Source organism: Plasmodium brasilianum, chromosome 4 (assembly GCF_023973825.1).
Source record: "Plasmodium brasilianum strain Bolivian I chromosome 4, whole genome shotgun sequence".
In the NCBI taxonomy this organism is placed as follows: Eukaryota; Apicomplexa; class Aconoidasida; order Haemosporida; family Plasmodiidae; genus Plasmodium; species Plasmodium brasilianum.
The window spans coordinates 1056514-1070304 of NC_090117.1; the positions used below are offsets into that span (position 1 = coordinate 1056514).

The 13791-nt window shown below is 21.2% G+C and overlaps 3 protein-coding genes across 3 annotated transcripts; 1 reads left to right on the forward strand and 2 right to left on the reverse strand.

Moving 5' to 3' along the window:
* Nucleotides 1-1957: 1957 nt before the first annotated feature.
* Nucleotides 1958-2965, reverse strand: MKS88_001237 (gamete antigen 27/25; the record flags this gene model as incomplete). Its single annotated transcript, XM_067214147.1, has 1 exon — nt 1958-2965. The coding sequence occupies one exon, from the start codon at nt 2963-2965 to the stop codon at nt 1958-1960; it is 1008 nt and encodes a 335-aa protein (XP_067075163.1).
* A 5149-nt stretch (nt 2966-8114) lies between these two features.
* On the forward strand, nt 8115-10184 carry MKS88_001238 (uncharacterized protein; the record flags this gene model as incomplete). The annotated part of the gene is made up of 2 exons (XM_067214149.1): nt 8115-8291; nt 8586-10184. 2 exons carry the CDS (start codon nt 8115-8117, stop codon nt 10182-10184), a joined length of 1776 nt encoding a protein of 591 aa, XP_067075164.1.
* Nucleotides 10185-11832: 1648 nt separating this feature from the next.
* On the reverse strand, nt 11833-12780 carry MKS88_001239 (uncharacterized protein; the record flags this gene model as incomplete). Its single annotated transcript, XM_067214150.1, has 2 exons — nt 11833-12385; nt 12710-12780. The coding sequence occupies 2 exons, from the start codon at nt 12778-12780 to the stop codon at nt 11833-11835; spliced, it is 624 nt and encodes a 207-aa protein (XP_067075165.1).
* Between the last annotated feature and the right edge of the window lie 1011 nt (nt 12781-13791).

Sequence of the window (13791 nt, forward strand, 5' to 3'; positions counted from 1 at the left end):
ATATATAAATTTTAAATTAATATAATGAAAAGTTCTGTACATAAATTACCTTTTTTTAGAAAGAGGTACGACATACTATATACAATATATATTATTATTTTATGTGTAATATATATATATTTCAAAATATATATAATGGTTGTGTTATATATAATTTTATGTTGATCAAGTTTGCAATAATTTAATATCTAAAAAATTAGGTATTTTACTGAGAATAATGAGATTTACACTTAATCATTGTGATTTGGTAAAATGGTAAAAAATTCGTAAGAAAAGAAAAGTGCTCAAGATTCTTGTGATGGAGAAATATAATAAATAATGAGTTTATAGTTGTAAAGTTAGAATTTTTTTTCTTTCCCTTTTAATTCTTTTATAACATATATACATACACACGTATAAACATACGTATATAAAGTTGTAATGTGTAACAAACTTAAAATATTGAAAACTCGATCTTAGCGTTTCTTTACATGCAAACATATATAGACAACCTATAGAAAGAGAAAAATAGAATTTCTAAATAATATATTTATGGAATGGAAATAAATTAGAAAAATTTTTAAGTTGTACATATATATTTTCATCTATATATTTATTGTACTATATAATCAACATATGTTCTAAATTAATTATATAAAGTACGCTATAATTTCTTCTTATTATTTCTTTGTAACACTAATAAAAATAATATTATAATTTTACAAGTAACATATTTTATACCATATGAAAAAATATTAAGAAAGAATTGCTATGTTAAAAATAGAAATTATAAAAAAACATATGCATGCTTATCACAATGATTCGAAAAGGCATAATAACAAATAAATAATAATAATTCTCTCTCTCTCTATATATATGTTTATTTTGAAATAATGAATGTATCAATTTATATCATAATTTATAAAATGAACAAAAAAAGAAAAATAAATCCCTAAAGTATGTTGCCCCATACAAAGGATTTAGAATGAGCACTTGAGCGACAGAAAATATGTTATATACGAAATCGGCAAAAATACAATTGTTAATGTACTTGAATAAGTATACATAACAAGAAGTATTTACATGGAAATGCATACTTTTCTTAATGAAAATAATTCCAACAAACATTTGTTTAAATATATTCTTTCTTTCATTTGGGAGGTAAAAAATTTGCTAGGAGGGAAAGGATAAAAATGAGGAGTATTTATTTAATATGCTGTACTTCTCCTAATTACTGCTTAGAACTTTTATACGTAAGAATTCTTTTCTTTTTTTTATTATTTATTCTAAAAAGAAATGTTTGTGCAAATAAATCATTTATGAAGTTTTTTAAAGGTTAATTTATCACAAAAAAAAAAAAGGAAAAAAGAAAAAAGTAATCTATATTTTTAAAATGTCACAAAAGGATATATGTATATATATATATATATATATATATTTTAATACTTTTTTCCCTTTCACTTTAGAAATTATAAATACAAAAATAAATATAATTTTCCACAAAATTAGTAAACATAATAACTTTTCAGCATGCAATAAATTATTACTTGTATATATATATATATATATATATATATATATATATATATAAAAGCACAATATATATATATGTATGTATTAGCAAACGTGTGTGTACAATTTTGAGTAATACATTGTTCCTGTTTTGCCTATTCAAATGATGCACAATATTTATTTTTCCCTTTTCTTTTAGCTGTTGTAAATGAAAAAAAAGTAGAAGAATGAACACCATACATAAAATATTCAATGAAACAGTCTTTAATATATTTCCATTTTTCAGCATAGGCTGATAATAGGCATAATATTAGACTTCCAAAATTAAATTCATATGGATTGTAAATTATATACATATAAACATATAAGCATAATATAAACATGTACATAAATGTAAAATATCTTTAGGGAATAGAAAAAAAATGCAGAGATGCAATGAAAATTTAATTTCGTCACAGGCATTTAACTAATCACTTAATAAATGTTCATCATCAGGATAATCTGAAGAAGAATCTTCTTGATGAGATGGAATAAATAAGTAAAACATTTCACTGACAAAATTAGATGTTCTCATAGCTGCGTTAACTAGTAGTTGTACTGGTATCTCTATACCAGCATCTTCAGCAAGCTCTTCATGATAATAACTTATAAGTTGTAAATCGTTAATAACATCTTTTTTTTCTTTTAAAGTATTTTTACATGATATATAACAAAAAAGCCCTTTAAAAACGTTTTGTTCAATTTCGAAAATATTTTTCAATATTAATAAATAATTTTCATTTAAATCTTCATCAAGACAAAAATCTGTGATACGGTTTTTTATTCTAAGTGCCATGGAATCTAAAAGTTCAAAAGGTACTTTTAAATTATCCATTTTTTTAGCATTTTTAAAAATTTCAAGTATGATAGTAAAATGATTATTTATGATTCTTTTTTTTTCTTCAATAGAAGAACAATGAACTAACTTATTTACATACGTATTAGTTGTTTCAAATTCTAGATTTAAAATTAAGATGATAATATCATATAATTCAGATATATTATAAAGATCTTCATTCTCACTCATGTTATCTAGTTCGTCTTGAACAGAATGATCAAGGTTAACATTTTCATCTTGTCCTTCATATTCTTCATAGTTATAAATGTTATAGCCTAATCCATCGACTTCTTCATTATATGCACTGTTATATATGGATCCTTGATCAACAGAACTGTCATTATAGTAGTCACTTGTTATATATGCATGCCCATTATTGTAAAGATAATTATTTGGAGTTTCGTTATATTCATTTATATCTCCGTGCACCTCTACTACTTGTCCATTAATTGATGGCAGCAAGGTTCCGTTTATATTTTCAAATGAATTATCGATTTTCCTTAAAAAGCACAAGACTTGGTCATCAAACAAACTGATATTAAATATACTTTTTAAAAGTATGTTAAGAGATAATAGAAAAATGTATTTCTTAAACATTTTGCTTCAAATTTAGTAATTAAAAATAAATGAAAATGTTAAATTAAAATTTTCTTTATTATCAGTATAGCAGTTCTACAGATATGTAGCTGCTGAGAGTTACACTTAAATGAGACAACTGGATATTAAGTATTTATGATGTGCGCGTTATATTACTATATATATATATATATATATATATACATACATTACGTTTATAATTACTACATTCATGTATATTGCCCCATATGCAAAATTTAGAAACATAGAAGAGTATAATTAGTAGAAAATCTTTTTCTTGGTAAGTAAAAATAATTATTGTCCTAATTTTAAAAAATACAATTTAGGAACTTTAAAACCAAAATAGTACTGAAAAATATGATGAGTACATATATGCATATATTTTTTTTCTGTTAAAAGGGGACTAATAATTTTTTTTTATTTTTTAGATTTTATTGCAACAGAAAGGCAATTTTTAATTCATAATTATATAAGCAACGCTTTGAGACTTCATATTTTGCAATTTTGCATTTTAGTTATTGTTCTTAATAATAGTGATATTTTATATGCTTAAAAAATTTACAAAAAAGAAAAAGAAAATTACTACTATTAGTATGTATATATATGCATACAAAATAGAACAATAGTAAGAGTAAAATAGTTGTAATAAATGAAATAAAGAATAAAATTGAAATAATGATTTAACATATCTTCACTAGTATCATTCTATTGTGAAAATAATTAAAAGTTGTTTGCGTACTCACCCCACTACATAGTGAAAATTTGACAGAGTTTTTTGAATAAAACTAAACTGTTGTTTTTTTTAAATACAAGCATATAAGTACTCCTACAATAATTGAAAGAATTGTATATTATTATAATTATAATATAATTAAAACGTTTTTAATTATAATATTTTTTACGAACAAACCAATAGTGCATTTTTGTCATACAATATTACATATTATTTTGAGGAGTTTTTAATTATAAGATAAAAAAAAAAAAATACAAAAATTGTACCCTAAAATTTCTACTGTTATCACGTGAAAAAAAAGAAAACATAATAATAATAAAGAAAAAATAATAGTAATAGAAATAATAATAGTAATGGTAATAATAATAATAGAAATAATAATAGTAATAGAAATAATAATTGTTATAAAAATAATAATTGTTATAAAAATAATAATTGTTATAAAAATAATAATTGTTATAAAAATAATAATTATTATAAAAATAATAATTATAAAAATAATAATTGTTATAAAAATAATAATTGTTATAAAAATAATAATAATAATAATAATAAAGTAATATTAAATGAAAAAACTTTTCTTATTATTCTAAAAAATTAAAAGGAATATAAAAATTTATTTAAAACAATAAAAGAGATGATTTTTGTTCAAAATAATTTTGCAATGCCGGAATTAAATGAAACAAAAAAAAATATATAAAGCAAATAAAATGCAAAAATGCAAAAAAAAAAAAATAGATTTATGTATTCCGATTAAAATATTCATTATTTATATTTTTATAATAATTAATCCCGTTAAGTTATATAATATATTGAAAAAATATATATAGTTGAATTGGCAGTACAAGTTTTATATTTTTTTGGATTATGTATTAGTAAACATACTGTAGTAAAATTAAATATAGATTAATATACTGTATGATAGTATTAGCTAAGGGATAATTTATAATATGTAGGAGCAAGGGTTCTACGTCGTATAAGTATGTAAATATACCTATGTAAGTATATGTATGTATATATATATGTATATATGTATGTGTATATATATATGTATGTGTATATATATGTGGATGTGTATATTTAATGAAAATGTTATAAAAATGAGTGTTCGAATGTGAAATAATAGAAACCAACGACCATTAATAGTAAATACTCATCATATCTCTATAATGAAATAAAGAAAAACTAACCATGCTACAGCCCTCAATTATTCGATATCTTTAATTTGGTTAAAATTTCAAAATAATAAAAATTATGAAGTAAAAATAGAAATTCATATATATAAGTATACATTTTCCTTCAACGATTTTCGCCTGTCTATTTTTCATATTCATACTGTAATGAAAATTAGGTTTCTTCCATACTTATAACGAAACATCAAAGTAATAATCGAATTCGTAAAAAGAGTTTTAATGTAATACGTCCTTCTAAGTAAGATGTATATATATTTTAAAGACCAAAATTTGTATATAAATTAAAAATGTGTATATAATTTAATCACTTGTACATTTACAAGTGTCGCTTTCTATTTATGGACTCCTTTTGTTCAAGCATCTACATGAATATTTATGCTTACAGTATGATATTGATAATAAGACATGTACATATATATATATATATATATGTATATATAACAGTCTTCAATGTGAGAAACCATTAAAATACAAAAAGGGGTATTAGTAATTTATAACTTTTACAAGATATAGAGGTTTTAATATATCGAATAAAGAAGCAATGAACATGTAGTAGTATATTCCATAATATATTTTTTCCACCTAGAGTAAATTTTTTTTATTTCTCAGCTGTTCATCATAAGTGGACATTTTTTTTTTGATAGTTTTTTTTCCATTTTCCTTATTAATTTTTTATCCTATTTTTTACTTAGGCAACTGTAGTATATATGCTATTTTTATTGCCCAACTACAATAACATTCTTTGCTAAAAAGTTGAGATGATTTTATATGTATCATCCGTTTAAGTAAACATCATTCCATGTATGTACATATGTAAATAAATATATATATTTTACAATAAAAAAACATTTGTACATTAGTTTTATCGTTTAAGTAAATTGTATTTATAGTATAAAGGCCATAAGTTTTATAATTAAGGAAAAACTTTTTTTTTTCTTTTTTTTCTTAATAGAATATTTTCGTTTCATTTATAATTTGACAAAAAAGGACAATTAATTTTGGGGAGTCCATATATAATTGCATTTTGTAGTCATTTATTTTTCATTCGAAGGTAATTTTGTGCTTTAGTAAATAGCGGAAATTACTTATATAATGTATATATATATAAATGATAAAAGAAAGCAAAATATATTTTGTGTTGTCGCCAACAAAATTACAGCAACAGTAAAAAAACATAAATACTCTTAACAGTATTCATATATATATATATATATATATATATATATATATATATATATGTATGCATATATATAAATATATATAAATATATATAAATAAGTATATATAATTATTATTGTCATGTTTTTTTTGGTTCATTAAATTTAATCGTATATATGATATTTTATTACAAATTAAATTTTGTTTTAAAAAAGACTTTTTTTATAGATCATTTGGTTAATATCCTTTTTTCATGATTTTTTTTTCCCCCTTATATATTTTAAAATTATATGCAAAAAAAAAAAAAAAGGTTTTCAGAATTCTTATATATTTATTCATAGATAAAATACAGTTGTATGTATATAATGAAAATATATTTGCTAGGTTTATATTATAGAATGAAAAATTTGCAAATTTCTTAAGACATGAAAAAAATATTTTTTTCACTTTTTTAATAAAGCAAATAAGAAAAGATATGCCTCCCCACTAGGTAAATAATATCGAATCGCACTATAAATTGCTGCTATATTATTATTTTAATTTTTTAACTTTTATTTATTGTTATATATATGAATTTGCATTTTCTCTAAATTCTCTTTTGGTCAATTTTATTCTGTTCCCTTGTTTTTAATCTAATACTGCAGAAGTATAATTAAATTAGTTAAAAATTAAAGATAATAAATTAAAAAAAAAAAAACATTTTAATTACATTCAATAAAGAAAAATGGATAAATTTGGAACCTGGAATTGTTATAAATATTATATTGATGAATCATATAATAAATAAAATTAAAGACAAATTTATTAGGATAATAAAAGATAAATTTTTAAAAAATAAATATAAAAAAAAGAAAATAAAAAAAAAAAGAAGATATAATTAATATTACTTCTAATAATATTGCCCTATCTACATAATAAATATATATATATATTATTATTATTAATTTCTTAAATACATTTTCTTATCATTTTTATCTCTTTTTAAAAAAAAAAAAATAAAAATTTGTTTTTTTGTAAAACTTACCTTTTAATAATTAAAACGATGTATACTCTACTATTATATAAATATATATTTATGCTTTATCTTGACAAATATAGTTCAGTTTTGTAATTTATTACATAGTTAATATGTAAGATCGGTAACATAAATTATAGAGGTGTTCTTATATTTTGTAATAAAAAAAATTTTATCAGCATGCAAATTATCCTTGTTTTAAAGAATTTATTTTTTTCTAAATTATCATATTTTAATTATTTATATAACTTTTTTTTAACTTAAATTTTATTTTTTTTTTAATTTATACTTATTTACCCATTAATCTTATGTAGATATATGTAGGTATATAAAAATTAATCCTACTATATATAAGCTGAAAAATACAGAACAAAAAAAAAAAGTACAGTATCACTACATTTTAACCTAATTTTTGGCATTATTTTTATTATTCTCTCCCTATTTTATTTTATAATTTTTATGCTTTTAAATGATAATTATTTGTTAAAACTTCATTTCCTATAGAAAATAATATTTCATGAAATAAATTACAAAGAAGAAAAAAAAAATTGTATTTTTGTAGAAATAATTTTTTCGTAAAAAATATTATATATATGCATAATATAATATTATCAATGATAAATATTATTTTGGTTATTTTGAAAATGTAAAAGTTATCAGATATTTATTAAAATTTCCATGAAAATTTAATTAATTTTTTTTTCTTTTTTTTTTTTTGTATTATATTATTTTTTATCTTTTTTAAATTTCATTTAAATTATAAATTAATAGATTTGTTGTTAATTATACATGAAATAATATATAAAAGTATAATAAGATATATAAAAAGTGATCCATTCTTTTCTTTTTGTGTTCTTTTTTTTTTTAGAACAAAGCTGTTAATATTTTTATGAATATAATAAAATAACAGAAAACAGATTATTATATATATATTTTTACATTTATGAATATTTTATGGAATAACAAATATATGAAAGTGCTGTTTCAAATATATAATATATATTTATTTTAAAAAAGAAAAAAAAAAAATATATATATATATATATATAAATGGAACTTTCCAAAGGAGCAACTTCTAATATTACCATACCTTTGGCAGCTAATAATAACAATGGAAATGTTCAAAAATGTGGAAAGAAATCGAAGAACAGAAGACAACAACAAGGTGCTTGGAGATTTAGGAAAATTACTATGATTTCCGTTGTTTCCTTGTATATCTTTTTAAAGGTAAAAATAAATAATTAAAAAATATAAAAAAAATTCATGAACAACCGACTTCCGTAGTTTATTATGATATAATATATACCTTACAATAATACATTTTTGTTTTAGCAAGTTATTATAAATGAATTGATTATTTATGTGAAAATTATGCATCCTAATATATATGTATTGCTTCTAATATGTATGTATTACATATAATTATATATGTATAGTATTTGTTACATATATGCATAATTTGCATTTTGCATACGTTTCAAACAAGTATTATTTTATTTTATTTTTTTATGGTACAAATAGTATGGTGCTAATTTCCAAAGTCAGAATGATTTAGATATACAATTTAATAATAGATTTTCAAGAAATTTATTACAACTAGAAGAAGAAAATGTGACAAAGAATGAAAATCAAGGAGCGCAAGTACTTGATGGCGAAAAATTATTAACCAAAGAGAACGAAGAAAATATATATGAAGATGTGAATAATAATAATACCCCTTCTGTTGAACAAGAAAAAGTAGAGAATACGCATAATGATAACTTAAATAATATGGATCTTGGTGACAGATCTCAAGAATTAGATAACGGGAGCAATGTGGATGACGATGAAAATGATAATAATACAGATTTGAGTGAGGGAGCTACGGGTGAAACAGAAAAGACAAGGACTCTTGAAGATAATGAGAATGAGGATGAAGAAAATTTAAAAATGGATTCTTCTAGTGAGAAAAATGCAGAACAAAGGAACACCGCACTGTCAGATCTATCTAAGCATATTTCTAGAAATGCTGTAGCCTTTATTAAGAAAAGAGGTTTTGCTTCATATGGAATGGACAGGAATGTACAAAATACTAAATCAGAAACATGTAATTCAGGTGAAGATAATAAAGATGATGTTTTAAATAGAGACAATACTGATATTTCAAGGAGTAAGAAAGATTTATCAAAATATATTTTAAAGACTGCGCCCCTCGAGAACAACACTGATATTAATGTATTACATGTTTTAATGGATAGTGCAAACGATCCTTTAAATAACGAATTAATGTGCCCCAAAATAAGCAACGTTAAAGATGTAAATGAGGATGGAGAAATTACAGGAAAAATTAAAAAAAACAAAAAAAAAGGTGCGGCTGTACCGCCTAATGTTGCAGGTGATGATGACTTTTTTAGTGAGAGTTGTAACATGACAGAAAAAAAGAAAAAAAAAAAAAGAAAAATAAAAAAAACATGTAAAATGTTAAGAAGAGTAAAACGTTATGAAAAAGATTTAGAAAAGTATTTTCCAAAAATAATTAGATATATTCCTGAATATTCAACAGATAACGCATATAAAATGCACAAATTGATATTTGGAGATATCGAACATAATAGCAATGTTGGTGCGTACAGTACAAGTACGTATTGTTATGAAATAACTGATTTTGATGAGAGATTACGTGACTCTACTATAAAGAAAATGATTGATAATTTAGATCATGTTCCAGATAAGCAAGATATGTTCTCTATATGGTGGCAAGTTGTGAGAAATGAGAAATATAAATATATCAATGTTCAAAATCATTTAAGACAAATTTTTCATGATATGAAAAATGAAGGTAAGATAGCAAATTGTGTTCTTAACGAAAGATGGCTAGAATGCCAAGAACTCGCTGAGAAAAAGTTTGGACTACTCTTTACAGAAATACAAAACATGTGCTATGAAATGATTAAAAATGATAATATTACACTCCCTGTATTTAAAGAATATATAAACAGCCTCAGAACATTAATTGCAGATATTTCTGAAAATGTACAAGCAGAAGGTACAAACATTTTAAAAGCACCATTTGTTTCAAAAAAAGATATACCACAAGTAAGTAAGGGTGCAAAATACTGGTTGAAATGTTTCTTCAACTGAGCAGGTCCACAAAATTAATAATACATATTATTAATATACGTTACAACGTTAAAAAACAAGTACGAGGGGGAGAAAATACATATTTATTTTTCTCCTAATGAATGTTATATTTTTAATGATAAAAATTACAGATTATATTTTAAAGACGATGAATCTGGAAAGATATATAAATGATATTTATATGTTTATACGAGCAATAATAATAGGGTAGAAATGACAGAATAACATAATAATAAGATATGCATTTGTAAAATGTGTATGGGCGTATGCCAGTTATTATATGCATATGATGCATGTATACCCTCGTGTAATGTATGTATATAATGAATTATATATATATGTGTATATATAATTACATTTTAAATAAGAGATAAATAGGAAAAGAGAATAATATATTGAACCTTTTTCTTGAATAATCATGTTACTATTTCATTATATATATAATAAATATATAAGAGTTTTATGAAAAAAGGTTTCATGTGAAAGGTTAGTAAAACATATAATTATTAATATTAATTTTATTCGTTATTTATAATTTTTCTTAATTTTTTAAAGACCACATAGATTATTATTTCTTTTTATCTGGATTTTTTTTTTTTTTTTATTTTTATTTTATTTCATTTCATTTCATTTTCTTTTTTTTCTTCTAAGTTTTTATGTTAAATTTTTAATGATATTTGTTATATTATTATGTTAAGAAAAACGTTTTTATGAAAAATTATTATTTATTTATTATTTTTTTTTTTTTTTATAATTTACGGTTTTTGCCATATATTAAAAAATAGTTCTTGTTTTATAAACATTTTTAAAAAAACTTAGCCAGAAATTTATATGTGAAAAATAAATATTTAAAAAAAATTAGAAAAAGGGTTTTAATGACGATATATACCAGTTCATACAAACCCAAATGATATTAAAGATTTTGATGTGCAAATCACGAAACTCCTTTTTTCTAGGCATTTTAAGAAACCTCGTTCATTAATTAAATATAACAGTTGATAGATGCTCAAAACTTTTCAAGAATGATAATTCATTTTAGGAAAGAATGAAATATGATTTATATATAATAATTCAGTACACATAATAGATTATGTAAATATAAATTTTTTCATATAGATGTATATTCATAAATATATGGAAGCAAAGTTTATAATTTAAGGGGTTAGATTAGAAGCTTTATTGTCTACTTTCCTTTTACATTTTTAAGTTCTTTTAAAATAAGAACATAATTTTTTTTTTTAATCTTTTTAATATATATTTTACTGATATTAATAACAATACCAGATTTTTAATTTATCATTTTTTATAAAAATTTAAGAATTTAGAAAGGACAAATTATATATAAATACATTATGAACATGTTCGTATAAAAAAAAAAAAAAAAAAAAAGTTAATTCCAAAATTCTAAAAAGTAGCACAATGTTTTGTTAGGTTAATGAGCGATAATTAAATCACAAATAATTTTACAATAAGTAACTAAGTAATTAAAATAAAAATATACTTAATCTGTTATAAAACTGATAAATATAAAAATTTAAATAACATATATATATATATATAATATATATATATATATATATATAGGGAATACATTTGTTACACTAAATATGTCATATAACTTCTTTTTTATTTTTTTTTATTATTTGTTTTATTTTTTCATCTTTGCTACTTCTTGAGCAGATTCTTCGATTGTATTATAGTTACTATTCCATTCTGATATAACATGATTTAAAAAAACATTAAAATCTGTTTTAGCCCAAAATATCCATATTTCTGCAATTTTTTCCTTGTCACGTATGGACAGATCTGGACTATTCAATTTAGAACTTATTAATTTATGGGTATTTTCTAAATACTTAGACCATTTCCTAGTCCACATATCCTGTTTCCATGCTTTGTCCATTTTTTTTGTTTTCTCCTTATACGTATTTTCCATCTCTACAATAGTTGTTTTCCATGCTTTAGTTATTTTTCTACATAAAAATGCTAACTTATCCACACTTTGAGTATTTTTTTTTTCCTGTCCTAATGGTTTTTTTTTTCTACAATTCTCATTCTTTTTATCAGATGATGCTGGTTCTAATTGTATAGAAAAAGTTTTTCTCCATATTTCTTCTTTTTTTCCAGCTATTATTCTCTTATATCTTATTCTGTATCTATCTTGACATGTAATTCCACTAATAACACTTTTAAAAATATATCTGCATTGGACATAAAATATTATAAAGCTTATATATTGTAAAAATTTTACTAAACTTTTTTATCCGAATTGGAAATTAAAAAACCGGAAACAATCAAAATAAAAATTAACATGTTAATACATAAAGGTGTATCGCCAGTTTTTTGTGTGTAGTACATCTACATATCGGCACATATTTCTCAATATGCGCACTTATAAATGCGCATCTAGAACAACACACATATGGCAATGGTTATAAATATGAATATGTATATATATATATATATATATACATATGCATGTGTATATCTATGTATTATAAGTAACCCTCTTGAATGAATTTTACCTCGAATTGAAAGAATAGAGACATGTCAAAATTAAAACGGGTAAAAAGATACTATAAAAAAGTATGGCCATTTATTTATTTATTTATTTTTTTTCGGTCAAGAAATTGTAATACAGAAATATAATGAGATTATTTAAAAAAAAATGTGTCTTCTTATCAGTTATTTTCTTGTACATTTTGCAGTACTTTTTGAAATACTATAAAGGATTTATATTCATTTCAAATACAAAATAAAAAAAAAAAATAATAATAATATAATGTTATTACAAAAATATGAAATTTCTATATTTTCTCATTTTTTTTTTTAATAAATAATTGTTGTGTACATTTTTGAAAGGAAAATGTTTCCTTTGTTATTTATGAATGAATAATTTAGAAAGCAACGGTTTTATCTAGTTAGGAAATATAAACAAATGGTAAAAAGAACTTTCTTATTAAAAGAATTATACTAAAGTTTTCACCGAACAATTAATACAAACACAAAACAAAAAACAAAAAAATAATAATAATTAAAGTAAAAAAAAAAAAAATTAAAATTAAAACAAAAAAAAAATTAAAATTAAAACATAAAAAAAAATTAAAATTAAAACATAAAAAAAAATTAAAATTAAAACAAAAATAAAAATTAAAATTAAAACAAAAAAAAAAAATTAAAACTAAAACAAAAAAAAACTAAAATTCCTATTAATAATAGTATTTTATTTTAAATCTATATAAAATTAGAGTAAGCTTTTATAAGGTTAAAATCTTTTCACAAAATAAATTCGGTTTTCAAAAATAAAAATGTTAACTAAATTATATTACTTGGTCTTATACAAAAAACATTTATAATAAAAATTCTGGGTTGTATTGTAGAATCTTTATTCCTTTTATTTTAAGCAAAGAGTTATATAAATATATTTAAATATATGTTGCTTTATTGAAGCAAGGGCCTTTTTGTTGTTAAACTAATGTATATATATATATATATATATATATAATTTCTTTTGTTTAACTTTGCATATATAAAATCAGTAACTTAATATTCACATGTTAAAGATCTTTGGTTCGTTATACTGTGTGATATATATTTTCAAATAAAG